This window comes from Trachurus japonicus, chromosome 4 (assembly GCF_045865225.1).
Source record: "Trachurus japonicus isolate A0001 chromosome 4, Traja_1.0".
Taxonomy (NCBI): Eukaryota; Metazoa; Chordata; class Actinopteri; order Carangiformes; family Carangidae; genus Trachurus; species Trachurus japonicus.
In genome coordinates, this window is record NC_140910.1 from 1,190,576 (window position 1) to 1,217,913 (window position 27,338).

Below are 27,338 nucleotides of genomic sequence, written 5' to 3' on the forward strand. Positions count from 1 at the left end.
GAGACCAAACACAAAGTCACTGACACTGTTATTTGGATTTTATGGTAAAGTTTTCTTTCTTTTCTACTTTATATATATATATATATTTCTTTTTTTTTTACAGTAGTCTAGTCTGTACATTGAAACAATCCTAGATGTGAGCCTTGTGTGGACAGAGGAGCACTGGCTCAGGAGGATGAGGTCTCCTGCTGTCTGATGTGATCCCGATCCTGTGATCATCCACACTGGATCAGCACTCGCGCATGCGTACACCTTTAAGAGAGGGCGCACGTGGGCCCTGGGATCTGTCCTCCATCCCGTGCTGCCTGCCTGCCTGTCAGTGTGCAGGGTGCAGACCCCAGATCTCCGCCCAGAGGACCAGGATCCTTCAGACCCTCAGACCGGAGCACAGCTTTGTCCCGCGGCCACTCACCTCTCCGTCCTCCACCAAGAGCCACGGAGCCCGGAGCTTCTTCCAGTAAGTCAGCCACTGCTCAGTTCAGTTAGCTCTCTGCTAACTGCTGCACAAATACAACTTAGCAACTTCACCAGCGGCTACAGGACGAGCTGAGACCACAGAAGAGTCTCCTCTGCTGTCTCCAGTCACCTGAGTCTTTACACTGGTTGATGCAGCTGCAGCTCTTCTGACCGTTGATAACAATCACAACCTCTCTCTCTGTGCGTGTGTTGCATGTGACTAACGTTACTGACAAGTGCTGGGCATGTTACTTAAAAAAAAAAAGTGATTAGATACTAATTACTTCAAAAAGTAATTGAATTACTATACATTATAAAAGTAACTCATTACCAGGAAAAGTAACTTGTGCGTTACTTTTTTTAAATGCTGGACTCGCCCCCTAACCATAACCTCCCGTTTATCGGGAACTAACCAACTCAGTATTTTGCGGAGGAATACTGCGTGAGTTAGTTAGTTCCAGATAAAATGCTTTTTTCCCCCCGACTAGTTGATGGTTTAAAAAAAATAGTATCGCTAATGTACACTTTAACGGGTGTAGCCTATTGTTTTGAGACGGGACCTGCTTTTATTTTCAGTAACGGCGTTATAACAGGGAAACTTTTTGGATTACTCGTTACTGAAAAAAGTAGTGCTTATTCCCATCAGTGCCTGTGGCTGCATCAGTCTGTCCATGTGGTCAGGGGCTAACAGGAAGCTCCTGACCGTGTGTGTGTGACCTCCAACATGTACACAATCAATAAGAGACAGTGTGTGTGCAAGCGTAGACTGTCATATCAGAAGTGGAGCTATCAACATGCTGCATGTGATGTTTATTGAATGAAAACATAAAGTGTCTGTGACATAAATGTGATGTAATGTGATGATAGGGCCCTGCCAAAAGTGAGAACTCACTTTTTCTTTTTCTTTTCTTTGATGATGATCCTCTTCCATAGTTTTCTATGCCATGTCAGTGGGTAGATTTAAGTTCAGCATGTTCACTAGGGTTAAGTTATCATAATATGAATTGTGCTTAAGAACATGTATCAGTCTGCTGTTGCTGTGAACACACTGGTCCAGTCATGTGTGTGAGGCTTCAGGCTTTTGATACATTGTCAGTATTGGTTTGTCTTGACCTGGTCTGAACTGGAGACAAAGGCCAGTCCTCTGACATCAGTTATCATCAGTACTGCTCTTTGACCTGTTGATTTAGGGATCCATTTTGGTAGAATATGTACTTAGTAAGAAGGAATCAATCAATTTTATTGATGAATGTTACCTGGAATCCATCATCTATGTCAGAGGCGTCAAACTCATTTTAATTCAGGGGCCACAGACAGCGCATTGATCTCATGTTGGCTGGACCATTAAAATAATGACATGAAAACCTCTAAATAAAAACAGTTGTTTTAGTATTAAGATGTTTACAGTTAATGAACTATCCTTGTACAAATCTATTATAATTATTATTATTAGGAACAACCTGAAATGTATTGATAAAAATATGTGCAATTTCAACAACATTGTGCCTCTTCTGTCTTCTATATATTTCCACACTTGGCAAATTCATCCTGAGGGCCGGATTGAACCCTCTGCTGGGCCAGTTTTGACACCCTGATCTATGTAATTGATTTGTATTAATGGAGTTCCCTTAGTTTTTGTTTTAAAGTTTTAAAGACTTTATTTCCCCCTCTCTGTCAGTCATGGCTGTGATACGCTTCTACAGTAATGAAGCCGTGCAGGGGCGGGCCTTACAACGGGCAGCCAAGTCCTACCCCCACCTGTCAATCACCACTGAGCTGTGCTACAATGTGGAGCTGACAGGTCAGTGTGTAACAGCTGATGATTCAATGCTGTGGAAAGTGATGCATATTATTTTTTATTTTTAAGTGTGATGCCCTGCTCTGTGCTGCAGGCTGTGAGAGTGTGAGTGCAGAGCAGAGGGAGGTTCTCCTCTGGCTGTTTCGCCCCCCGATGCAGGCAGAGCCGCTGTCGGAGAAACCACAGCTCACAGAGGGCAGCGGGGACAGACTGGTGGAGATCGGTCCGAGGTACGGCCGCTGCACCCCTCCGCTCTAATAGATGACCTGCAGTCACACAGTCTTCAAACATGTCAGCTCAGACAGACGTGAGAAGCTTCTCTCATACTGATGTGTTAGGGTACAGACCTTCACAGGTTCCTGACCTTCAAGCAGCATCATCACAGTTCCATACAGGCCAGATGAGCAAGTCTGAAACGAGTTCAGAGTTGTTACCCTTCAGGATTTTCTATTCAGAAACATACTAAAGGGACTAAAAGTACAAGTTTATGAATGGTGCCACATGTCCATCCTCTAAACATTACAAATCTGTAAATATGATAATCTGACCATTCTGTGAGACAGTCCATAGAGCAGAAGTCAGAAAGCATTAATATTCATCATAAGATAATAATAATAATAGTTTTATTTGTAAATCACTTATCAAAACAATGTTACAAAGTGCTTTACAAGACAATAAAATAAATAACAAGGTAAGATAAAAACAACACAGATCACAGCAACCAGATAAAATAATAAAATAATAATGACTAATTATGAAGAATCTTCACCATAGAACACCTGAGGAGACAACGTGTAATGATGATGTTAATATTGATGCTGGTTTGGCCCTCAGGTTGAACTTCTCCACCGCCTGGTCCACTAACGCTGTGTCCATCTGCCAGAGCGCCGGCCTCACTCATGTCACACGGGTTGAGCTGTCTCGCAGGTTTCTGATCAAGGTTTGATTATGCCAGCACGTGCACACACACAGACACACACACGCACAAACGGGTAAAGCTATTTTACAGGTCAATTACTCCTCAGGGTTGTTTTGTCCCTTCATGTCCCTGCTTCTCTCCCCCCCTCCAGCCCAAACAGGCAGAGACCCTCACCGAGCTCAACGGAGACCTGGAGAATCTGATTGAGTGTCTGTATGACAGTATGACAGAGTGTATCTATCAACATCCCATCACCTCCTTCACCGTGGAAACCAAACCACAGTCTGTTTTTGAGGTGGACATCCTGGGGAAGGGTCGTGCAGCCTTGGAGATGGCCAACGACGATCTGGGTGAGCCTCCTCCTGGAGACACAGACTCCAGATCAGACCATAAGAGTTAATTCTCTGGGCATCTCTGCTCTACTTGTGTCTTAATGCACTCTTACATCCTCTTTCCCTATGCCTCTTCTAAAGTCTTGCAGCTATCTGTGACTACCCTGTGTGTGCTGATGGAGGTAATGATGTCACATGAATACAGAGCTGGTTAAAGTCACAGGACAGCGCTGATGCTGCTCATTATCTCACACGTGCATGTCTGTGTGGAGCGTGTGTTTCTAATAAGCTGTGAAAGTAAATGAAATCCAAAAGATAAAGACTTTTGGTGTCTTTAGCCAGTTGATTAAGTCAGAACTTATGTTCATGCTCTGCTTATTTACTCCCACTCAACACCATTGATTTTCACAAGCTGCTCAAAATATGTGAGAATTATTTCAGTGATTCTTTTAGGTACACCTATGCTCAACTAGTGAACTGCAAAGAGAATTAAAGGATGGATTTTACTTTCACCACTTTGCCTGTGTTCTTTCAGTCATAATCTCTTAAAGGGATAGTTCCACATTTTGGCAAATTCAAATCACCATAATCGCTATAGCCATAGCAGTAGGTTCATTACCTTTAATTATCGGTGCATGATGTTTTGAGATCCAAGGGAATGGGAATGTAGTGAGTATTTGATGAGTTTGCTGAGATGGAAAGGCGATGATGCCGCGCTGTGCAGAGCTCACGTCTCTGTCCCGCTGATCTAAAAACAGCTTATACCGACAATTGAAGCTAATGAATCAACCAACTGCTAAGTTTAAATTCTGTAGAACTTAACTGAAGTGAAATGCAGAGCATGCCCAAGATGTGTATCACTGTTTGGAAGTGATCCCACTGTGTGTGTGTGTTGCTTGTGTTTCTTTTGATTGATTGCTTTTGTGTCTTTGTTAGTGTTGACTTTTGTGTGGGTTGTGTCTGTAGTGCTGTTTATTCTACCTTTTTTTTTCCCTTAGTTGTTGGTGATTTAAGTCTGGTGTGTTGTGCAGGTCTAGCCTTTGACTCGTGGGATCTGGACTACTACACATCGATGTTCCAGAGGGTTGAGAGGAACCCCACCAGCGTGGAGTGTTTTGACTTGGCCCAGTCCAACAGGTGGGCTCTGTCTGCTCTGAGCTTTGTGCTGCTTTTTTTTCCTTTGGTCTTGAATGTTGTGTTTGCACTGTGGTGTCGCAGCGAGCACAGTCGTCACTGGTTCTTCCGGGGGCGGATGGTGATCGACGGCCAGGAGCAGAGAGAGACTCTGTTCAGTCTCATAATGGACACTCAGCGGCACAGCAACCAGAACAACATCATCAAGTTCTGTGACAACAGCAGGTAGGAGAGGAAGTAACACATCAACCACAGATGCTGTGTGCGTGTGTTTCACAGTCTTCACTGTGTGTGTGTGTGTGTGTGTGTGTTCTAGTGGTATCAAGGGCATGGAACTAGACTTTTTTTACCCAAAGGATCCTTCCCAAGCCAGCGCATATGAGACGCGACACTCTCTGCGACATGTGATCTTCACTGCAGAGACGCACAACTTCCCAACAGGTCTGGGCACACAAAATGACCCTTATCTGCAAAATATAGTGTGCATATGCTTTCTGTGTGTTTTAATTTTCTGAACAATATTCTGCATCTCCTCTGACATGTAGGTGTAGCACCGTTCAGTGGTGCCACCACAGGGACAGGCGGTCGCATCAGAGACGTCCAGAGTGCTGGACGTGGAGGACACGTCATCGCTGGCACTGCAGGATACTGCTTCGGCAATCTGCACATTCCAGGTCAGTAAAACACAATGCTTCACTTTCCTCACTCATGCAAATACTAGGGGTGGGAGAAAAAATCGATTCACATCAATATTGCGATATCTTTTTTTGACGATTTTTAAATCGATTTTGTTTTTTTTTTTTTAATTTTAAATCTTTTTTTTTTTTTTTTTTTAAATATTGTGCAATGTGCATTTGTTAGCCTTTTTTACATACACAGAGTACAGGTTTTGAAAAGGGTTTAAGTTCACTTTATAATGGAGTATGTTAATTTATTGGCTCCTACAGTATTTGTGTGCAGATAAATGTTAAAAATGCAGACTAAAAATCGAGAGAAGCAGCAATATCGTAGAATCGCAATTTAAATCAAATCGCCATCCAAAAAATCGTAGAAGAATCGAATCGGGAGAAAAGCATATCGTCCAAGCCCTAGAATATACCATATTTTTATGGCTAATATATAAAGGGAGTGCTTTTTTTGTCTCTTTAGTTCTTATTGAGAAATTTTCCTTTATACAAGGTAAAACCAAAGTTAATACAGGTAAATACAAAAACAAATATTAACACATGGAAGTTACTGTCTTGGCAATCTGTCCATGTTCCCATTTTCTTTTACTCAGTCAGTCTTGTGCTTTGTTGCCGTTTGGTCTTAAATATTGTCCATCCCATCATTCGAACTGAGCTTCCTATAGACTACAATCTGTATCCATTGATCCTATTCCCCATTTCCTCATAATAGCTTTTTTTTACCAGCTGTTAGTAATATTTTTACCAAGTATCTGTCCTTCGCTTGTGTATTTTCGACGTTTTACAAAATTGTGTTATTTTATCACATTTCCAAAAAAAAACATGCGAGTGATCCGTTTCCATTACTCCACAGTCTGTCCAATAAGGCATATCTTAGTTTAATTGTTTATTCTTGACTTTGGGTGAAATAAAAAAAGCATATCAGATTTTTCCTAGAAAACTCCCTCTAGATCCGAAAAATTATTGGATGTGTGATGTAATTTCCACATGTTTAGCCAATGATGTAGGCAGCCTCACCAAGGGCAGCAAAATCCATTCCCTCTGTGTTAAAACATAGAGCATAAAATTATAACATAAAAAAGTAGCACATATAGGAAGTTGAAGTAAAATTTAAAAAAAATGAGGAACGGCCCAAAGCTTCAGATTTAAAGTGTGTTTTCAGAAAAGACTTAAAGGAGGTCACCGACTCAGCCAACATGGTTTCCAGGTTGTTCTAGCACCTCAGCTGCAAACACTTTCCCCTCAGGGACAGAGACACAACACTCTGCCTGAGGATCACAAACTACACATGAGCTCAGAAGGTGCTGTGTCAGACAGACAGCTAGATCCAGGTGGGGTAGTAGGACATTTTATCATCTGATCTTATTGTCAGAAGTCAGTCAGCCGATAGTGGCCGATGGCTGCTCACCCTCCACCAGTCACACGGTCAGGTTGCATCATCTTACTGCACCAGATCCCTCCTCATCAGGGAACACCTCAGGATTCCATGTAAGACTGCCTGCTGAACTAAATCCAAAATAAACTGGCAAGTGGAGCATTGTCCAGCTGAGCAGCACTGTCATGGTCTTTTCAACAGGAGATTGCCAGGGGACAAAAGGGCTTATTGTAAACCCTGCCTCCTGTTGTACTTCCTTCATCCCCAAATGTCCCCTTCCTTCATCCTTCCTTCATCCTTCTTTCCCTTTTCCCCTCCCTTCCTTCCTGTTGTCCTTACTTCTTCTTCCTTCCTCTTTTGATCCAATTGACCCAATCTGTTCCCTCCCTCCATCTTTCTTTCCTTTCTTATTTCCTTCTTCCTTCCTTGAATGATTCTGTTCCCTCCTTCCATCTTTCTTTCCTTCCTTTTTCCATTCCTTCTTTCCCTTCTTCTTCCTTCCTTGAATGAATCTGTTCCCTCCCTCCATCTTTCTTTCCTTCCTTTGTCCCTTCCTTCTTTCCACAATCCTTTTTCCTTCCTTCCTTCCTTCCTTCCTTCCTTCCTTCCTTCCTTCCTTCCTTCCTTCCTTCCTTCCTTCCTTCCTTCCTTCCTTCCTTCCTTCCTTCATCCCTCCCTCCCTCTCTCCCTCCCTTCCCTTCGTCTTTACTTCTTCCTTGCTTTTTGACCCAACTAACCCAATCTGTTCCCTCCCTCCATCTATCTTTCCTTCCTTTTCCCCTTCCTTCTTTCCTCCCATCTTTCCCTTTGTCCTTCCTGCCTTCCTTCCTAGTACCTTTCTTCCTTCTTTCCCTTCGCCCTTCCTTCCTTGACCCAGGAGGACAACAGGAGGGTTAAAATATGTTGTGTTATTCATGTGTGGTCTCTGAGCTAGTCCACTCATACTCTGCTTTTTCCTCTGCTTTTTCTCCAAATCTTAAAATGAGTTGTATTACATCCTGGGAGCCAGAGTTTGGAGCACTGAGCTGTAGTAAAGTTGTTACAGAGACCTGCTGGGTGTCCTCTCCAGGTTACGTCCTCCCCTGGGAGTGTGAAGGGGAGAACTGGGAGTATCCCTCCAGCTTCGCCGCTCCGCTGCAGGTGGCCATCGAGGCCAGTGATGGAGCGTCGGACTACGGCAACAAGTTTGGAGAACCTGTCCTGTCAGGTAGGGAGACCTGGAGCAGAACAGCTGATGGGTCGGAGCTGACTGGTATCATCAGCAGAGCAGAGTGTGGTAGCAGTATGAAGATACTTTAGACAAACTGACAAAGAGAGAGCTACTTACCGTACAGCCTGTTTTAAATCAGTGATGGCTGTCTGCAAATGAATTGTCTATCATTTCCCATAATTCCCCCCTCCAGGTTTTGCTCGCTCCTTTGGCATGCGGCTGGCGAACGGCGAGCGAAGAGAATGGATTAAGCCAATCATGTTCAGTGGTGGTCTGGGTTCTATTGAAGATGCACATGTGAAGAAAGAGGAGGCAGAGGCTGGTAATGTTTGAACTCTTGAGTTGAAGCAATGCTCACAGGCTATATTTACACACACTGATGAGTGACTCACAGTTCTCCCTTTGCTGTTATCTGTGATCAGGGATGGAAGTGGTGAAGATGGGAGGGCCGGTGTACAGGATCGGTGTGGGCGGAGGAGCGGCCTCCTCCGTACAAGTAGGGCGCCACGTTAAATCACAAGCGACTCAACCTGCTGCGAGTGTTTCAGTCTGTTTGACCAGGTGTGTCTGTGGTAGGTCCAGGGGGATAACTCCAGTGACAGGGATCTGGGTGCAGTGCAGAGGGGCGATGCTGAGATGGAGCAGAAGATGAACCGCGCTCTCCGGGCGTGTCTGGAAAGATGCAACGGGAATCCAGTCTGCAGTATACATGATCAGGGCGCAGGAGGAAACGGTATGAAACGGTTGCATTTAGGTAAAGCTGAAAAGAAGAAGAGTTTATTGAGACATGTTATCATCTGTAGGTAATGTGCTGAAGGAGCTGAGTGAGCCGGCTGGAGCTGTGATCTACTGCAGCAGGTTCAAGGTGATGAACACGGCTACAAACGCCAGCACACACAGACATACATTCTGTGTCCCGCTCTAATTTCCATCCTCTTCCCTCTGCCTCTGCTGTGCAGAAAGGGGATCCCACCCTAAGTGTGTTGGAGCTGTGGGGAGCAGAATACCAGGAGAGCAACGCCCTGCTCCTGCAGCCGGCAGACAGGCCGTTCCTAGAGAGGGTGTGTCAGAGGGAAAAGTGTCCTGTCGACTTTGTGGGAAACATCAGCGGAGACGGCAAGGTACCGGAACAAAAAGACAGACGCACGTCCACTGTGCCGATAGAGCTGCTCCGTTCAGCTGGTCTCTGTCTCTTCCTGCCACAGATCGTGCTGGTGGACGACGAGGGGGGTCGAGGCGACGAGGTGGACGGGGGGCGCTGTGCTGTGGACCTGCAGCTGGAGTGGGTTCTGGGGAAGATGCCTCAGAAGGAGTTCAAGATGGAGCGTCTGACCCCCGTCCACCAGCAGCTGGCTCTGCCCGCTGGGCTGACGCTCAGAGAGGCTCTGGACAGAGTCCTCCGTCTGCCCGCTGTGGCGTCCAAACGCTACCTGACCAACAAGGTGTGTGTCACATCCACCATGACAGTAGCTATGTTTACATGGACGCAAATATTCAGAATAAAGGTGCTGATCGGAATAAAAATGCGTCATGTAAACACGTCGTTTGGAAGATTCTCATCTGATTCGGCTCAGTCGGAAAGAAATAGGCTTTATGCACAGCTCCACTACTTCCTGATATAAGCCAGCTCGTTTATTTCCTGTCTTACATTATTGGACCAACTGATTAATCCAGGTGTGCCTGACCATTGTTGTGAGATCAGACGCACCTGGATTAATCAGTTGGTCCAATAATGTAAGAAAGGAAATAAACGAGCTGGCTTATATCAGGAAGTAGTGGAGCTGTGCATAAAGCCCATTGTGTTTTCCGATCGAGACGAACCGCGTCCATATGCTGCATTCAGGTGCAGTCGGGCAGACGGCCGTCGGTAACAAACCAGATGTCATTTTAGTCACAGAAGTCCAGAGAAAGCCGGTAAAACGTGGGTCAACGACATCGCCATGACAACATATTGTCACGTGTATTGTTTTGCTTAGTCCTGACGGGCCACTTGTTTAAATAGACGCTTGTTTATGCCATTACGTGCAGCGGCTGCTGTCCGTCTGCCTTAAACCCGATTTCACGTGAATGCAGCATGAAAAACACGACTGAGTTGCTTGCGATCTACAACTGCACCACTAGATGGGAGTAATTCTTACACAATGTACCTTTAAACATGTGCATCCCTTGCAGGGAAAAATCATGGATGGAAAATGAGCCACTTCCTGTTTATTGGTTTGTTTACAACACAGGAGTTAGTTAGTTAGTTAGTTAGTTAGTTAGTTAGTTTTATTTGTCCACGATGTGGAGATTTGTTTTTGGTCTCATAAAAAACAACAAGGCAAGACAATAACAACAACAACAAGCAGGACAGAGGATAACAACAAAAACATCAACAACACTTACACACAAACATCTTCATGGCAAAAGCAGGACAGCAGTGGCAGTTACATTACAACACAACATCGCATCAACGCATCAACGGGGCATGGTGTTCAGTGCCCCAATTGCATTAGGAAGTACAACTTCTTCTGCTGTTGTTTTATGGAAATTAGATTAAACTCAAAATGTCAAAAGCTTGGTGCATGTATACACACGTCATGATCAGATTATATGATTTTGCGGCCACAGAAACGGCAGATTCAGATTTTCTAATCCCTCTAGTTTTTAATCAGATTAATGTGAACATGGCTACTGACTGCCTGCTCAGACAGCATGTGGCTTTTCCTGTCCATGTCCTCACTCTCTCCCTCTCTCAGGTGGACCGGTCTGTGACTGGGTTGGTTGCCCAGCAACAGTGCGTCGGCCCCCTTCACACCCCGCTGGCCGACGTGGCCGTGGTGGCTCTGTCACCGTTCAGCCTGGAGGGAGCAGCCACGGCCATCGGGGAGCAGCCAATCAAAGGGCTGGTCTCTCCTGCAGCGGGGGCTCGTATGGCGGTGGGGGAGGCGCTCACCAATCTGGTGTTTGCCAGAGTCACAGCGCTGAAGGTGGGGGCAAAACACCTGAAACACAAGATTCAGTCCCCTGTTAATAAACTAAGATTGTTGTAACATCCACTGATCTGAAACAATGAGTTTTTTACCCTGAACGTCCTGGCTTGTGTCTGCAGGATGTGAAGTGCAGTGGGAACTGGATGTGGGCGGCCAAGCTGCCCGGGGAAGGAGCCTGTTTGTGGGAGGCCTGCGAGGCCATGTGTGAGGTGATGGCGGAGCTGGGAGTGGCCGTCGACGGGGGCAAGGACTCTCTGAGCATGGCTGCCAGGGTGGGAACAGAGACGGTCAAAGCTCCAGGTACTGTCACTGTGTCTGCGTGTGTGTGTGGTAGAGGTGACCCCCAGTGGCGGACTGGCCATCGGGACCAGCGGGACATTTCCAGCTTGGCAATCGATCGTATAAAGTCAGGGGCAACTGGCTCGGTTCGGGTTGCGCTTGATTTTTAAATAAAGAATGGGTGGTGCAGCTCATCAGGCTGTCCACCTCTCTGAAGCTCACAGACTGAGAGGAAACAGCAGCCTCCCCTCGCTCTTATTCTAAGGCATGTTCCTAGTGAGTTTTAGAGGAATCATAGCCTACAGCCATAAGATCAATATATTCCTTGTTGGATAGACCCATTTGTTTGTATTTTGTAAACTGGATAACTCTTCTACAAGATGCACACAGATCAAATTTACAACTAGTCTGGTAGTCTACCTGTTAGATTAAAAATAGGATTGGTCTCAAGTTTAGGTGGATGGTGGTGTAACCTGTTTTATTTAATTTACTACTAAATGTGCAGCCTGCACATTAAAAGTGTACTTAGTAGAATAGAACTTATGTTCACCTGCATAATGTAAGGTAAACACAATTTCAACAAGAACGTTTTTATTTTGTAGGAAAAAGAAACAGAAATCTCCTGTTGTGTGGTCGCCAATGGTCGCCAAATGTGGTTATGAAAAAGAGAGAGTGCTCACTGCTGCTGAACAACTGAATCTACTGTTTTCACACATACTGCTGTGGACCGACAAGTGATACGTTGTTTGATTTTTCAGGTCGTACAGTTCACGTTCACACATGTTTGTTTTCACTCTGGTCCAAATGCCGTATCACTGGCAGAGCGTCATGTTTCCATGACGACTGGCCGGAAATAGACATGTGGTTTGTCATGTTTACGAGGCAGCTCCAGGCAGTTGGAGCGGATCCACATAACAGACAGGCCGCACCAGCTGTTTTACAGCATCAATGATGATTTCTATTGGCTCATAATGTCCACTCGGACATTTTCAAAAGTGTTATCTTCTGCCCACTGAAAAATTAATTCGTTTTTTTTTGGGGTGTTTTAGTTCTTTTTTTCCTTGAAGCGGGAAAAAAGACACAAATGAGATGAGATGATGACTCAATGAGGGGAAAAACAACATGATTCCACAATTGTTTGACTTACGGCCAAATCTAACAAATCAGATTTGAGTATGAAATGCTTAGTCGGAGACAGCCCTATTGTCTGGTTTGATTTAAACGTGGATTTCTCCCTGATTGTGTTCAGGTGCCCTGGTTATCTCAGCGTACGCCGTGTGTCCTGACATCACAGCCACTGTGACACCTGATCTGGAGGATCCTGATGGCAAAGGTCTGATAGACTCAGCTCATAATGATTAATCAATGAACAGCATATCCCGAAAATGGGGATGCCATCTGTCTTTTTATTTTGTGATGTCAAAGCATGTCATTTGAAATATCACCCAGAGCTCCATATGGATCCATCTTCCTCTCTGTCACACAGCAGCCTCTGTCCTCTGACCCTCTGTCCTCTGTCCTCTGTGTGCAGGCGTGTTGCTGTGGATTCCTCTCAGTCCGGGCCGTCACCGGCTGGGAGGCTCTGCCCTGGCTCAGTGCTACAGCCAGCTGGGAGACTGCTCTCCTGACCTGGACCAGCCACAACTACTGACCGCCTGCTTCAACACCACTCAGACGCTCATACAAGGTCAGCTTGCACTTGCAGGAACAGTACTACCTGCCACAGACGGGGAGAACAAGTTTAGCTTTGTGTTGACTCGTCTTTGATTGCGCCACAGCTCTGTGCTGTATTGACACAGCCACCTAGTGGTCGTACTGGGTATTTTCTGCCTTTCTCATTAAAGGAATAGTTCACTCAAAATTGAAATTTCACTCAATATCTACTCACCCTCGTGAAATTGTTCTGAAAAAAATTTAATAAGTCTATATTTCAAGCTTGTTTGTAACGGAAGCTTCTCTTCCTGGTCCGTCCAAATCTTGCGAGATTTGCGCCAGCGTCAATGCGATTACTGACGCTGGGCTTCAATGTAAGACGGACAGTACATACGAGCAGCATGGAGGTATTTGGATGTTTTTTGGTGTGTCTTTTTGTTACGAAGACAGTTGGTATCCATTTGCAACCATTATATTGACATGCACTGCTACGCCGAGACCCCCTGTAACTCAGAGAAGCCATGGAGGACTCTGAAACTTCTCCCAGCCCTTAGTCGACATGAGGGTGAGTAGATAATGAGTGCAATTTGAATTTTGGGTGAACTATTCTTTTAATCTTTTTTATTCAGTAATGTAAGTTGATTGTGAGTAGAGTTAAATTAACTTTTCAGGTTAGGAAGTTTGGAAGACAGAGGAGAAAACACATCCAAATTATTTTGTTTCCTCTCTGTCAGATGGTCTGCTGAGTGCTGGACATGACATCAGTGATGGAGGACTCATCTCCTGCTTGCTGGAGATGGCGTTTGCAGGAAACCGTGGAATCGATGTTGAATTGTCGTCAGAAGGAACAGGAGGTGAGTGGTTGAATATTTGTGTTTGCCTCTAAATTGGCAGACAAACTGTGAGCATGACAACCTAAATGAAGGTGTGTGTGTGTGTTTTCGCTGCCTCCTGGTCTCCTCAGTCATGGAGCTGTTGTTCAGCGAGGAGCTGGGTTTGGTCCTGGAGGTTTCACAGTCTGATGTGGAAACAGTGAGTCAGCGATTCGGCGACGCCGGCGTGCAGTGTCACCGCGTCGGCAGAACCCAGGGCTTCGGACCGGAGGCTACGGTGAGACATCGACCTCAACACGCAGCTGAAACCTTCTCCTGTCACGGTCGTCATTTCATGTCTCTGACCGGACCTCCAGGTCAGCGTTCGTGTGGACGGACAGGAGCTGCTGAGGGAGCCGCTGCCTGACCTCAGAGCAGTGTGGGAGGACACCAGTTTCCAGCTGGAGAGACTTCAGGCCAATGAGCTGTGTGTTAAACAGGAAGAGGAGGGGCTGGCTAAGAGGACACAACCCTACTTCAAACTCACCTTTGACCCCACTCAAATGCCTGACATCAGCAAGCTCAGTAAGCCAATTAATTGGTGTTTTCCAACTAATCACTGTCCTAATAACAGTAAATGGCCAACTCGTTTTTTTTGTTTGTTTTTTTGGTTATTTATTATTATCATTGAGCAAATATCAAATTAATGCCAAATGGGTTTAACCATATTATTCCTGTTCCAGAGATTCATAATACATTAGACAAAAATGTAAGGTATTAACATTTGCAAAACAGAAATTATAGCATTTGAGTAGAAATTAGATATGTAAATCATGATTGACACATTTTCTATTAAGCTTAAATCTCTGTGTTTTTGTCTTTCAGCTGCGGAACAGCCTCGTGTTGCAGTGGTCAGGGAAGAGGGCAGTAACGGAGACCGAGAGATGTCTGTGTCTTTGTACATGGCTGGCTTTGAGGTAGGGAGCTATCAGCTATGGTGTAAACCTCAGACTGGGCCGGAGGGGAGCCAGTTTACAGCCTGGGAGTTTCAGGACCAAAACCAGCCCACTGTTTTTTCTGGTGGAGGAAGTAAAAGTCTAACTCTTACTGAGTGACTTGGTGTCATCAAAAGCTTTTATTCTAATAAAATAACATAGCATCAATGAGTATGGGCATGTAAACTGTGACAGGATCAGAGGAAGTACTTATCCAGTTCTTCTTCTGTATCCAACAGTCCATCTTATTGAAATATTTCAGTTTTTTTATTTGAATTTGCAGCACGTTGAGTTTCTGTATAGGAAATGTGCTGTTCAAGTAAAAAGAAGGAAAAAAAGTTGAATGTTTGAGTCCTTAGACCTTTGTCAAGCAGAGCTTTAAAAACACAGTGGAAACACGGGCAGGACACCGGCCAATTCTCCTGAATGCCTCATGCACATGACCCTTGTCTGTGCTTGTGTAGGTGTGGGATGTCACCATGCAGGACCTGTGCTCTGGCTCCCTGACCCTGGACCGCTTCAAAGCAGTAGTGTTTGTCGGTGGCTTCAGCTACGCAGATGTCCTTGGATCCGCTAAAGGTAAATGTGTGCACACACACAAACTTCTAGACAACAGTGAGATACACAAATGTGTCATGTAACTGCCTTCTCTTTTCCTGAGAGGTTGGGCTGCCACCGTCACATACAACCCCAAGGCCAAAGCTGAATTTGATCGCTTCCGGAGCCGGGACGACACGTTGAGTCTGGGTGTGTGTAACGGCTGCCAGCTGCTGGCCCTGCTGGGCTGGGTGGGGGAGGGCAGCGGCGGAGCAGGTAAGAGGAGACGGCCAGAAAATGTTGTTTATGGTGATAACAATTACTGGTGAAATAACACTGTAGGATGGAATTACAGAGCTTCTTTGTTCTTGACCCAGATTCTGAAGTGGTGTTGAGCCATAACAAGTCTGGCAGGTTCGAGTCGCGGTTTGTGAGCGTTGGGATCGGCGCGTCCCCTTCCATCTGGCTCCGAGGCATGGAGGGATCGGCTCTGGGAGTCTGGGTCGCACATGGAGAAGGTAGAGTCAGGAAGCAGCACAACAACAACCTGCAGACTCCCATGTCAGAGGTCAATGTGTTCTCTCTAGGGCTGCCACAAACGATTATTTTGATAGTCGACTAGTCACCGACTATTTTTTTTCGATTAGTCGACTAATCGCATCGTACGCACCAGCATGCAGCTGCTCTTATATAACCATCATTTGTTTCATCTTGAAGTGTTTAAGGTATATGCTAACTAAAAATAGAGACAATTAAGATGATAGTTCATTCAACTTTTAATGAAATATACAGCTTGTAGCAACAAACAATTCTTTAACTGTAGCATAAAGTGCAAACAGCTGAGTAAAATAAGGATAAGGCACTGGCCTAAACAACACCAAAATAAATACTTAAGGTTTTTTAGGTTTTTCTTTCCTTCATTTGTCTCTGGCATCAAGCTACACCGGTGCCGCTTGATGACGGACAAGAGAGGTAGAGAGAGAAAAGAGAGAGAACACCTGTACTAACTCACCTTGAGTGAGTGAGTGCGTGTGCGTGTGTGTGGTGGGTGGCTGCGCGTGTGGAAGGTGCTGCAGCAGTTTTGAGTGAAAAACAAAGTTAAAAAAAAAAAAAGATGACGCGTCGACTACTGAATTAGTTGTCGACGATTTTAATCGTCGACATAATCGTGACTACTCGACTAATCGTGGCAGCTTTAGTTCTCTCATCAGTACCTGTGTTTGATATCCATTTTTTTTCCTTCCGTCAGGTCTGATGCAGTTCCGTAGCTCCGAGGCCCTGGACCAGATCTCGGATGGGTTGGCCCCCCTGCGTTACCTGGACGACCAGGGCCACCCCACTGAAGAGTACCCTCTGAACCCCAACGGCTCCCCGCAGGGCATCGCGGGGGTCTGCTCCAGGGACGGCAGACATCTGGCCATGATGCCGCACCCGGAGCGCTGCACCCTGGGCTGGCAGTGGCCCTGGGCCCCCAGGGGCCTCAGGCCGTCTCTGACGCCGTCACCCTGGCTCCGTATGTTCACCAACGCTGCCGTCTGGTGCAGCAACGTGCAGTGATAATATTTAGTCTCTGTTGGGTGGTTTGGACTAAAGCTAGAGGAGCTTCTCTCACTCAGTGTTCTACTAACGGTGCATTCTAACTGCTGTAATACTTTATATCTTTGAGACTGTTGGGAATTCTTGTACTTTTGTTGGCAATAGCTTTATATTCTACAATCTAATGTAGCAGTTAGGTCTGCTGTCACTATCAATGTTGCTCTGCTGAAACTTTATAAGAATTTGCTAATAAATTGATGAAATTGATCAAAAGTGAAGAGGCAGCATGTGTGGTGTGTCATAGGTTTAAGAAATGCTATACAAGACAATAAATATTTATTTTGCACCTTAAAACAAATTCATACAATAAAGTCTATACATGAACGTCAAACAAAGTGGACAAAGTGTTGGCTAGTTAGGAGTAAAAAAGACAAAGTTAGTTTTTGGGGTTAAGATGGTAGAGGATATGGATTATTAAAATATAAATGATGAATGTGCTATTTTTAATGAACATTTTACCCAATAACTGGGTAAAAAATGTGAGACACTGAACTCTTTGGTGAAGTGAGGAGGCTGAACCACACAGTTAGACATGCATAAGCTCTGTAAACACTTGACAAACAGTTCAAGAGGCTCAGGCACCAACATCTGGACAATAACCTGTTGTCTACCAATTTAACTAGCTACAACCAGAAGGAAGAAATCTATTAAAAGTCCAAGTCACACGTTTATGTCTGCCGTAAGAGTCTATCCCAGTACTCCATGTGAGCTTGTAGCATTCACGGAGTGTCCTCGTCCCTCTGGCGCCATTTGCTGGTTGATGTTAATGACACAGATGAGGAGCAGGACGACCACCACCAGGTCATCCAGGTAGCCCAGCAGGCCGCAGAAGGAGGGAACCGTTTCCAGGGGACTTCCCGATGATGATGAGGAGGAGGAGGAGGAGGAGGAGACCGGGTCCAGAGGAGGAGAGGAGATGGACACCACGGTCCCCACGCAGCACAGGGCCACTCTGAAGAGAAACAGCCACACCAGCCCTCCCATGGCGCCGAGGCCACGGGCCAGCAGCTGCAGGAAGAGAGGCGCGTCACACATGTAGTCTGTTACCTGTCAGTGGGCAGAACAGACACGTCAGTAGGCCACATGGTGCAAGATATTCACATTCACATATTCAAATGAGCTGTTAGAAGTAGGTCAGAAAACTTCCTTTATCTATTTATTTATATGTTCAAATGAATTTTAAAGTGCATGGGGGAAAAAAAGCTATTCCTCATCTATTTCAACTTAAAGCAGAAGTAAGCGATCCGGTCGTTTTGGCTAACTTCCTGTCAGCCGATGGAGTTAGCAGTCCCCGCCCTCGTCCCTACGTCACCACATTCACGCGCATCCCTTGGCTGCACACACAGAGAGGACCGCCCCTTTATGCCGTTCTCTCTCCTCATTGGATAAAGGCTGTAGGATACAAGGAAAGTTTTCTCCTCGGCTTACAGCAGAGCAGAGTGACTGACAGACCCGTGTTTCGGACCAAACACTCTATATAAGTGATTGCTGTCGGAAGATATAACTATTTAAGACTTATATTAACACAAACATTCTGCTTACTTCTGCTTTAATATTCAGTGCCACCCAAATGTTTTTATAGTATGTGAGGGAAATCAGATGTATATGTATTTAAAAGAGGAAAACGTTCATCCAAGGTTTGGCAACAACAAACACATCAGTGCTGTGAGTGTTGGTGTTACAGGATGATAAATCCTTGAAGTTGCATCAGAGGTATTCCTGTTACCAAAGCTGTTATCTCAGGACACAGTGAAGGAATTCTCGTCTTTCCTATGATCTAATCTGGTGTCATATTCAAGGCTGTAAAAGAAAGTTCCACCTCTTTACTACTACTACTTTAACACAACCAGACAGGTGAGAGGGGGGAGAGGATGGACAATCATAAGAGGTGTGTGTGCTGATGGTCTGATGGAGCACTGACCCGTCGTGGGGCTCCAGAATATCGTTTGTTGTAATTTGTGATCTCCCTCAGAACTTCCTTTGACTGTCGATCCGATCGACTCTCGTTGAATAGATGACACAGCACACTGACCTGGAGAGACACAAACATTTTACTCCATGTTCACACCCATTCTGAACTGAATGTGTTTGCATCTGATCATCTGATCTGTGCATACTGTACCTTCTCTCTACAGAGAGGGCATCTGATTGCATCCAACCACGAGCCATGTCTCCAGTACGCCATCAGACAGGGAGCTGCAGCATCAAACATATATATCAGTACCTCAAAATCAACATTTATCGATTTACACAACATAGCCATCAAATCTTTACATTGTTTCAATAAACTGCATGCTGTTATATTCACTAGTATGAAATGATGCAATGACAATGCAGCATTTCAGCTCAGGTGTGAATGGCCGGTGTCAGACACAGGTGAGTGGGCCAGGTGCACAGGTAACTGTGTTAAGTATCTACAGTATGTTATGGTTAAAGGTGAAAATGTGTGTGCTGGACTATAAATAGCTTTGTAATCTGTGACAGATAATATCAAGGTTAACTTGTTGTGAGACCCCTTAATGCATGTGCACAACCCCCAAAACAAGGTCATCAAATTAAAGAGGTTACTGTTTGATAACAGTCAGTCTGTCAAGAAAATCAAAAACAGAACCTTTCTGGACATTAATCCATTACATCAAGAGGCTCTGTGTTTTCAAATGCTACATAACGTGTGAACACCGGAGTGTGTTAGATACTAAAACACAGTTCAAGAGACACTACCTGGCTTTTTGTCAAAAACAGATCTAACCAAACACTCACTAATAATTCAGAGTCAAAGTGTAATTGATGTGTTTCCACACACTTGAATTGACTTGAAGATTCTTCTGTTGGTCTGTAGTCATTGAGCTGTCTCACAAGTTACAATATGCAGTTCTGAAGTCTGATGAAGTTTTTATGCTCCTTGTGTTCAGAGCAGCCTTGAGATATACCACTGCCTGTATTATATAGTATAGTTAGAATGTGCCTTTCTTTTTTCTTGATTTTAATTTGAAGCACCACAAATGTTGCCTGGTGTATAAAATGTAGCCACCCTTGTTGAAGGAAGTGCACCTCTGAGTCACACACTTTATTGAGTCTAAAGTGCTCAAGGTTAAGGAAACTTTTAGGACTGGTGTCGGGATCACACATTGGCCAGTTACACTTCATTGAATGGCATGGCAACAATAAACTATTGAAAGTCAAACAAACACGCCTCAAGGTGCGAAACACACTAATTAGCCAGTGACTGGCATGAATAAGGCGTAAACACATGATGCAGCAGGTGAGTAAGGTGGATGAAAAATTGATGAACCCCATCTTACACAGTTGTTGATGGAGTGAGCAGATAATCAGAATCAGGCCAAAGAGTGTGTCTTTAATATCGTACCACAGAACAAGTGGCCGCAGTTGGTCTGGACTGGGAAGTTGGATGTCTGCAGGCAGACTGGGCAGTGCCAGTCCCGATGGCTCGTGGCTGGACACAGCTCTGCAGATTCCTGAAGACAAGAGACAGAGTTACAGAGCAGGAAGCAGGAAATAGGACAATAAAGAGACAAAGAGGAAGAAAAAAAAACATAAAATTGGCAAATATTGTATTCTGACAAATATGTACTGATCTGTAAGTCCTTGATGACACACTACAACAGATCCACAATAAAAGTTCAGTGACTTTTGATTAGGGCTGAGGCCATTAACAGTTAACAACACTAATAAAAGCAACACAAAGGAGTGCCTAACAGTAATATTATTGTTTACTTCCTGCTTGCTACATGTCACATGTCTTGACCACAATTAAACATAAAAAGTTGGTGATTTAAAAAAAAAAAATCAATATAATCCTCTAAAAAATAATTTCAAATGTTGAGATAAAGTAGGGTAAACCAGTTCTAAATCTGACAAACAATCTAATAACCCTTTAACATCCAATAATAATAATTATAATAGCAACAACTGTGGACTACAGAATCTGAAAAACACAAGTTTTCGATCTTCATATTTGAGTGAGTGGAGCTCTCACCTTGTGGCAGCTCATGTATGTTGATGCTGATGGTTCTGGACCACAGACCAAAGATCTAGATGAGCCGAGGTGACGCTGACCCAATAAGGGACGCTCAGAGAGGAGATGGTCTGGTCTGCAACGTGACATGATAGACACCTTGAATACCACTGCGAGTGAGGAGATACTGACACAGAACCAACAATTTGTGGATAAGGTCGACTGTGCTCAGCAGTTTTCTGAGTGTGGACTACACACAGGGATGCTCTGACTGCAGAAGTTTGACAGATTAGCTGCTGTTTGCCTAAAGGATTTTAAAGCTCAACTTGCAAGATAAATCTACATGGAACATTGCGACTTATGTAAGAAATTACAGGGAAATTAAATTGGCGCGTATATGTTAAGTCATTTTCATTAGGCATCATATCATTACATTTACAGTAACCAGCTACCGAAACAAAAACAGATCATTAATATCTGAGGAAAATAAGTCCCATGCATGTTTTTTTGATTTGCAGTGGTAGCCTACATACTGTGTAAAATTTCATACATAAGGTACAGTATTTGTAACAGGTCAGGTTGTGTTACATTATCACTCATTTCACTTCACTTCATTCAAAAGACTGGTTCAAATTTCCTCAGCCTTAGCTGACATAGAAAGTACAATTTCAGTACATAACCCTGCTTGTGTTCTACTAAAACATACAAAACCACCAAATGTAATAGAAAAGACTCACCTGGACTGAGACTTGTGATTAAGATGCATAGCTGATCTAGAAGCAGCAGCTGACAGGTAGTCGCTGTTTCCGAGACTCAAGTGAAGTGCTGCCAGATGGTATCACTGTCCAAAATAAATTGTAGCTGCCTGTTAATGATCATCTACACTCTCCAATATCAGCTGGTCTTCCTGTTTAGAAGCCACTAGTAATGTGGTTTGATCAATAGTGCAGAACTTTGTACAAAGTGGGACAGCTCTAAAACCTCCAAGCATCACAGCAGACTGTGGTGTGTTTCAGTCTAAAAATATTCAGTTGGTTTCATGTAAAAAGCAACAAATTTCTCACCTCACAGGTCACAGACAAACTATTTGTGTCACATGACTTGCCACCAGATCAAAGCCAGAGAGAAGTTCCCGCCCACACTTGTGTTGAAGTAGGTTAGATCTGATGTTTGTCGATCATTTACTGAAAGTTTACTCTTCCAACAACATTGCTTCTCATAATTCATACTGCAAACAATTGGTTGTGAAATGCACTGACATGAGTGAGGGATGGTGAGGGCGCCTCAGCTGGAGATAAGAGACCCAGAGGCCTGTCATACATCTAAGTGTGAAAGCATGGATATCTGTAATGAACAATTTCTCAAAGACCATCCTCATACTGTATCAGTTTTCAAAACATATGGAAAGCCACTGACCAAAGGATTCAACATTAAGTGTACAGTAGTGCTGTCATATTGTAGCAAATATACACGTCAGTAATTGAAACTAAGCTATACTAAGTTCTTACTAAGTCATTTAACTGTCTTACATTAGAAGATGTGACAATCCTCACATAGTTCACAGTGACAACCGTTGCAGAAATATCCTGACAAATATTTAGACAGTCCTTCCACTTCACCTCAGATAAAAGTTAAAAGGAGGGAGTCAGTGTAGTTCAGGTCATCTAAAAATAGCAGCTATCAGTCAGTGAGGGTCAGGGTCACAGGGTGTCAGTGGAGAGGTGTTCACCAACTCACGCTTTAACACAGGACAGAGGCCACATGTGTAAAGTCCAGTCAGGACACACACACACACACACACACACACACACACACACACACACACACACACACACACACACACACACACACACACACACCACAGTCTATGACACACACCTAATTTAGGAATTTCTGACATGTAATCTACCGTACAATTGGTGATCACTTACTGTACTTTTTTTCCAACCAGTTTCAAATTTAATATCCACCAAGGCCACACATGCACAGCATCTCAACATGAGTATGATTTGTTTGGAATCTTCCATATTGTGACGACAGTGGGTGACACGTGAGATTTGTTATCTTACATGACCGGAGTATATCAAGAACCATAGACTCTGGATGTCAGTTAGTCACATACTTCTGTATATAAACGGATAATGTGAGGAGGTTTATTGCATTCGTGAGAAATGATTTACCCTCAGGGAAGGGCTGGCATGCTGTGGAGTTTTACTGACTCTCTGGGAACAGTACTGGGTAGAGAATAGATCTCTGTTTCTAGTTATTAGGGGAGACTGGGGGTGGTTGTAACAGCATCGCTTTCACCAACAAGGGATAGCATTATCAATATCATGTGTACCCATTCACTCCCTGACATTGCATATGAATTTGAATGGCTGTATGAAGAAATTTGTAGGTTTTACAGCCAAAAAACCAAGTCCAAATTTTGACTGGTATCAATACCGCTGAAGTTTGAACAGGTATGAATGAATGAATGAATGAATGAATGAATGAATGAATGAATGAATACTTCATTTCAAACATGTGAATAACATTAGTGTTTCCCATTAACTCATTGAGTGCCATTGACGTATATATACGTCAATCAAAATCCAACGCTTGAGTGCCAATGACGTCCATAGACGTCAAATGCACTTTTCTGCGGCTGGTAAATGGGGACGCTGTTGCGCACACTGTGAGTAATTTTGGGGCTTCTGGGATGTGTAGAACGAAGAAGACTGTAGATCAGAGCAAGAAGTGAAGAAGAAGGAGAAGACGAGTGCGATCGGTACAGAGATAAAAAAGTTGGGAAAAGTTTCTATTTCTAGAGGAAAACGACGGGCAGAGCCTGGAACAAGTGTAACATGGAGCTGGAGGAAAGCTTAGCCACGGTGCTATTAGCATAGCTCCAGCATGAAGTGATGGGAGGAGGCAGGAAAGGTAAACTCATCTAGATGATCAGCACCGAAATGCCGAAGTGGAAGCGGATCGCGGAGTCAGTTTCACCAGCTGCTGTAAACCGACGTCGTGACCACGAACCGAGAGATCAGCGCGGTGCGTCGCTGCCGCGGCCGCGTCCAGCAGAGAGACTGAAGACGCCACGACGTCTCCCTCCCTTCAGAGACGAAGGGATGCAGCAGGAGGAGAGGTAGGAGAGGAGAGGGGGTGAGGGGAGGAGAAGGAGGGGAGGGGGGAGGGGGGGGGGTTAGGAGAGGGTGAGGGGGCAGCAACTGCAGGAGGAGTAGGAGAGCAGGCATCACTCTGCAGAGTAAGACTCCTACTTGTTGTATTTTAGTATTTTTTTTTTTTTGTACAATGAAAAAACATGTGAAATGAAATTTTCAGACGTCTTACATGTTTTTGAAGCCAAAATTAAAACGGATAAATCACCGTTTTTCTTGAGAGACTCTCTTTCACAAAAATGCATTTTTCTCAGCTTTCTAGAAAAAAAGTGGTCTTTTTGGTGCAACCAGGCTCTATTCAACTTAAGATAAATCAAGAATGGAACAAGGTACAAACAAATGTTTTTTTCCCTAGTTATATAGAGAGTCTCCTCTTTCCTTTGAGCTGTTTGGTGTTTTCAGAGTCATAGTACAAAATACTCTCTGGGTCTTGACATATTACTCAGAATGCCCCAAAACGCTGGCACCTGGCACTGACCATTTTATAAAAGGTCTGGCACTCAATGAGTTAATTAACGCCGCCACAGTCTCTCACAGAAAAAAAAAAAAAAATTATTTCTTTTTTTTTTAAAATTTTTTTTTCTCTCTCTCGTGTGTCTACGTGCGGTGCGCCCGCACGCGAGAGAGGCGGCAGTTTGAGAGGCCATCGATGCTTATTTCAAACCACCATGCTGGTACAGCTGGTCAAACAATGACTGACAGGGGTGGGGATGGTTGTGACACCTTTTATCTTTGTTGTTTTATTAAGTGTCACCATCTTTCCTGGAATTTTACATGGACTATGATTGTGAGGTCTCCATTCATGTTCACCATTCATTGTTATTATCCAAATGCTCTTTAAAACTTTTAGCCATCAGTGATGAGTTCTTTCTGTTCACACTGAACCACAGGAAGATGCTTTAGTGTTGGAACATGCACAATTAACTTACATGCGTATTTTGTGGTGTGGTCTCAGTTTTTAGTTTTCAATCTCACTGTCACAATTTACCCCAGGTTGTGTTCCAGTGGGGCAGGTTGTTACAGGGGCACTCCTTGCATTTGACATCCGCTAGGGAATTCTGTGATAATAGTCTGAGAAGTTTGAGACACTGCTATTTGTAGTGGACAAATGAGGGGACTCGGGGTGTCAAAATTTGAGAGCTCTACCATGAACACTCTACAAGTTCCTAAAATATGCCTATATGATTACAACTCTGGTGTGTGTTCAATTCCCAAGCCTGAGCAACACCTGCTGGTTAAGGATGATCTCTCCCTCAGCTGTAGGGTGCCTTGCTCAATAATTCACACAGTCAAACAGTGAAGTGAAGTAGGGGAGAGCAGGGTCGAAAGTAACGGAGGACGAAAGTAACAGAGCGATTTTCTCCGAGCCCATACAAGTCTGACATGTCTAACTTGGTCAGCATGTATATCATGCAGGACCTAACAGAACTGCAAAAAAGCTTAAGAATATGTCTGACTTTGACCGAGTTACACTCAAGAACCTGTTTTCAGTGACGAAAAGTAAATTCGTTTGAGCGGTAATTTTTTGGGTTAATCAGCTGTGTTTACCGTTTCAGGTGTTATAATTATGATGGTTAGACACTTTAATTAGTCCTCTAACACATCATAAAGTTTGACTTGTCAGAGTTTTTCAGTATAGAAGCAGCTCAGGTTTGAGTGTCGGGAGTCGCTGGAGGGACGAAAGTAACGGCCTGTTACTTTCGTCCCTCTACACATTAACAATGAGCAATTCTGTGCAAAAAAAAAAAAAAAAAAAAATCGGTCACCGTGCTACGGGAGGGATTAAAACACACAACGTAAACAATTTGACCATATATAAGTGGAGAAGTGCAGGAGGAGGGCATGACCAGTTGCTCATGGTGGTCCAGTCATAGTGGACCAGGACAACAGGCTGTCAGCAGGAGGGCAACAGAGATCTGTTCTGACCAAGTCTCAAGGTGTAGTGTAGTAAAAAAAAAGTTAATAAATTTTATTTAACACCAATTCACACTGTAATTTAGAGAAAATAGCAGGAATTTAGAGAAAATCAGCATGCTAATAAGCGATCTACAAACGTAAAAAAAAAATCCAAATGAGCGTCATTGATCGTTCGTTCTAAAAATTAAATTTAATATATTTTTAAATAATATAAAGGTCACAATATGTTTGTAATCACATATTAACAAGAGCATTGTCAGACATTTTAAATAAAAACAAGAAAAATAAGAACAAGTCCAGTTTATATTGTCGTGTTACTTTTGACCCACCCCCCTGTTACTTTCGTCCCTGCCATGAGGGACGAAAGTAACAAAGCGCAGCTTCTCTTCAAAGTCAAATTACACCGACGTCGTTTCACATTTTTACAAAATAACACCTGGTAGGCTATTGATAGAGAACACATATGAGATGGTGATTACAACAAAAAAAATGTCTCTTTCTGTAATACTATCTTTTTAAATGACATTTATTTGAAAAATGTTACTTTCGACCCTGCTCTCCCCTACTGCTTTAACACTTTTGTACAACTTTTGATTAAGTTTGCAATTGGCATTGGGGAAGAAACTAATTTTACCAAACTGTTAGTACTTGCAGCCACTGGAGAGTATAATGATGTAGCCTACTGTACTTTTCCATTTTACCCAGTACTTCTACTGACTTACTCCCCTGCATTTATTTGATCTCTGTTGTTATTCCACTTATTTTCACAGATTAAAACATGAACATGTAAAAAAAAGAAAAAGAGAAAAGAATCAGAAGTGTCTAACAATCTCATTTATTTATTCCTGTCTTTCTCCATTTAATGCAATGTACATTATTCTATTTTCTTTGAAGTGTAAAGTCAGGGTGGGATCATTGCATAAGCCCTCCTTGGGTTTTCCAACCTGCACATCAATGTATTGAAACGGCTTGTGTTTTTATATGTGCAAAACAAATAAATAAATAAATAGCCTAAATAAATAAAATAAAGTAGTCAGAACGTGCTTCGTCTCCAAAGCTACAATCTTAAAATGTTCCTGGGACAATAATAGCTAAAGCCTTTGGGAAATAATGATTAAATATGATAGCCTATACTGTTTATGTCATAAATATTGCTTGTAATAATCTGCATTAATTATATGCTTTAAGAACATTTGGTTGATGATCTGTACTTTATTCTACTTTAAGCCTGTGAATCAATTTCAAGCCCCATATTGTCATTTGTCCAGGTCATAGTTATCTCAAGGAAATTTAAATCGAATGCAACTGAACTTGGTTGTTTGTAGGTTTATTCTACTTTATTTCCCTTCTACTTCATTTTTATTGATTTTCTGATAACATGACATCTTCATCTTCTTGTATTTTTATTTCTTTCACTGTACTCTGCACCGAGTGGACTCGTTGATTGGCTACAGCGGGGTTTAACAACCGCCAATCATCCAGGCCCTAGATGCTGATTGGACGCGGCTCGCATCCCCGCAGTCCACT

At 43.6% G+C, this 27,338-nt stretch overlaps 2 protein-coding genes across 2 annotated transcripts; one reads left to right on the top strand and one right to left on the bottom strand.

The window, feature by feature from the left end:
• The first annotated feature begins 291 nt into the window (after nucleotides 1-291).
• On the top strand, nucleotides 292-17,074 carry pfas (phosphoribosylformylglycinamidine synthase). Its single transcript, XM_085773223.1, has 28 exons — nucleotides 292-457; nucleotides 2,135-2,257; nucleotides 2,349-2,484; nucleotides 3,089-3,194; nucleotides 3,325-3,523; nucleotides 4,537-4,642; nucleotides 4,724-4,864; nucleotides 4,956-5,080; nucleotides 5,185-5,313; nucleotides 7,770-7,907; nucleotides 8,104-8,232; nucleotides 8,333-8,406; nucleotides 8,487-8,643; nucleotides 8,714-8,775; nucleotides 8,870-9,031; nucleotides 9,116-9,352; nucleotides 10,649-10,879; nucleotides 11,002-11,182; nucleotides 12,411-12,494; nucleotides 12,693-12,848; nucleotides 13,549-13,668; nucleotides 13,779-13,924; nucleotides 14,004-14,211; nucleotides 14,512-14,603; nucleotides 15,086-15,200; nucleotides 15,285-15,434; nucleotides 15,536-15,676; nucleotides 16,408-17,074. Exons 2-28 carry the CDS (start codon nucleotides 2,137-2,139, stop codon nucleotides 16,713-16,715), a joined length of 3,954 nt encoding a protein of 1,317 aa, XP_085629349.1. The 5' UTR covers nucleotides 292-457; nucleotides 2,135-2,136; the 3' UTR covers nucleotides 16,716-17,074.
• Nucleotides 17,075-17,295: 221 nt separating this feature from the next.
• LOC146988167 (E3 ubiquitin-protein ligase RNF170) lies at nucleotides 17,296-21,729 on the bottom strand. The gene is made up of 6 exons (XM_085773224.1): nucleotides 21,468-21,729; nucleotides 20,752-20,866; nucleotides 20,122-20,230; nucleotides 18,877-18,950; nucleotides 18,676-18,786; nucleotides 17,296-17,801 (listed from the first exon to the last, which is right to left on the bottom strand). The coding sequence occupies exons 1-6, from the start codon at nucleotides 21,494-21,496 to the stop codon at nucleotides 17,442-17,444; spliced, it is 798 nt and encodes a 265-aa protein (XP_085629350.1). The 5' UTR covers nucleotides 21,497-21,729; the 3' UTR covers nucleotides 17,296-17,441.
• Between the last annotated feature and the right edge of the window lie 5,609 nt (nucleotides 21,730-27,338).

Excerpts from the sequence above, each read along its gene's own strand:
- pfas (XM_085773223.1), top strand. The coding sequence starts at position 2,137 with ATGGCTGTGATACGCTTCTACAGTAATGAAGCCGTGCAGGGGCGGGCC. Across the intron at positions 8,644-8,713 it reads TCAGGGCGCAGGAGGAAACG|GTAATGTGCTGAAGGAGCTG; the intron begins GTATGAAACGGT and ends TATCATCTGTAG. Across the intron at positions 12,495-12,692 it reads GGAGGATCCTGATGGCAAAG|GCGTGTTGCTGTGGATTCCT; the intron begins GTCTGATAGACT and ends CTCTGTGTGCAG.
- LOC146988167 (XM_085773224.1), bottom strand. The coding sequence starts at position 21,496 with ATGCATCTTAATCACAAGTCTCAGTCCAG. Across the intron at positions 18,951-20,121 it reads CTGCGGCCACTTGTTCTGTG|CTCCCTGTCTGATGGCGTAC; the intron begins GTACGATATTAA and ends TTGATGCTGCAG. Across the intron at positions 17,802-18,675 it reads ATTCTGGAGCCCCACGACGG|GTAACAGACTACATGTGTGA; the intron begins GTCAGTGCTCCA and ends GCCCACTGACAG.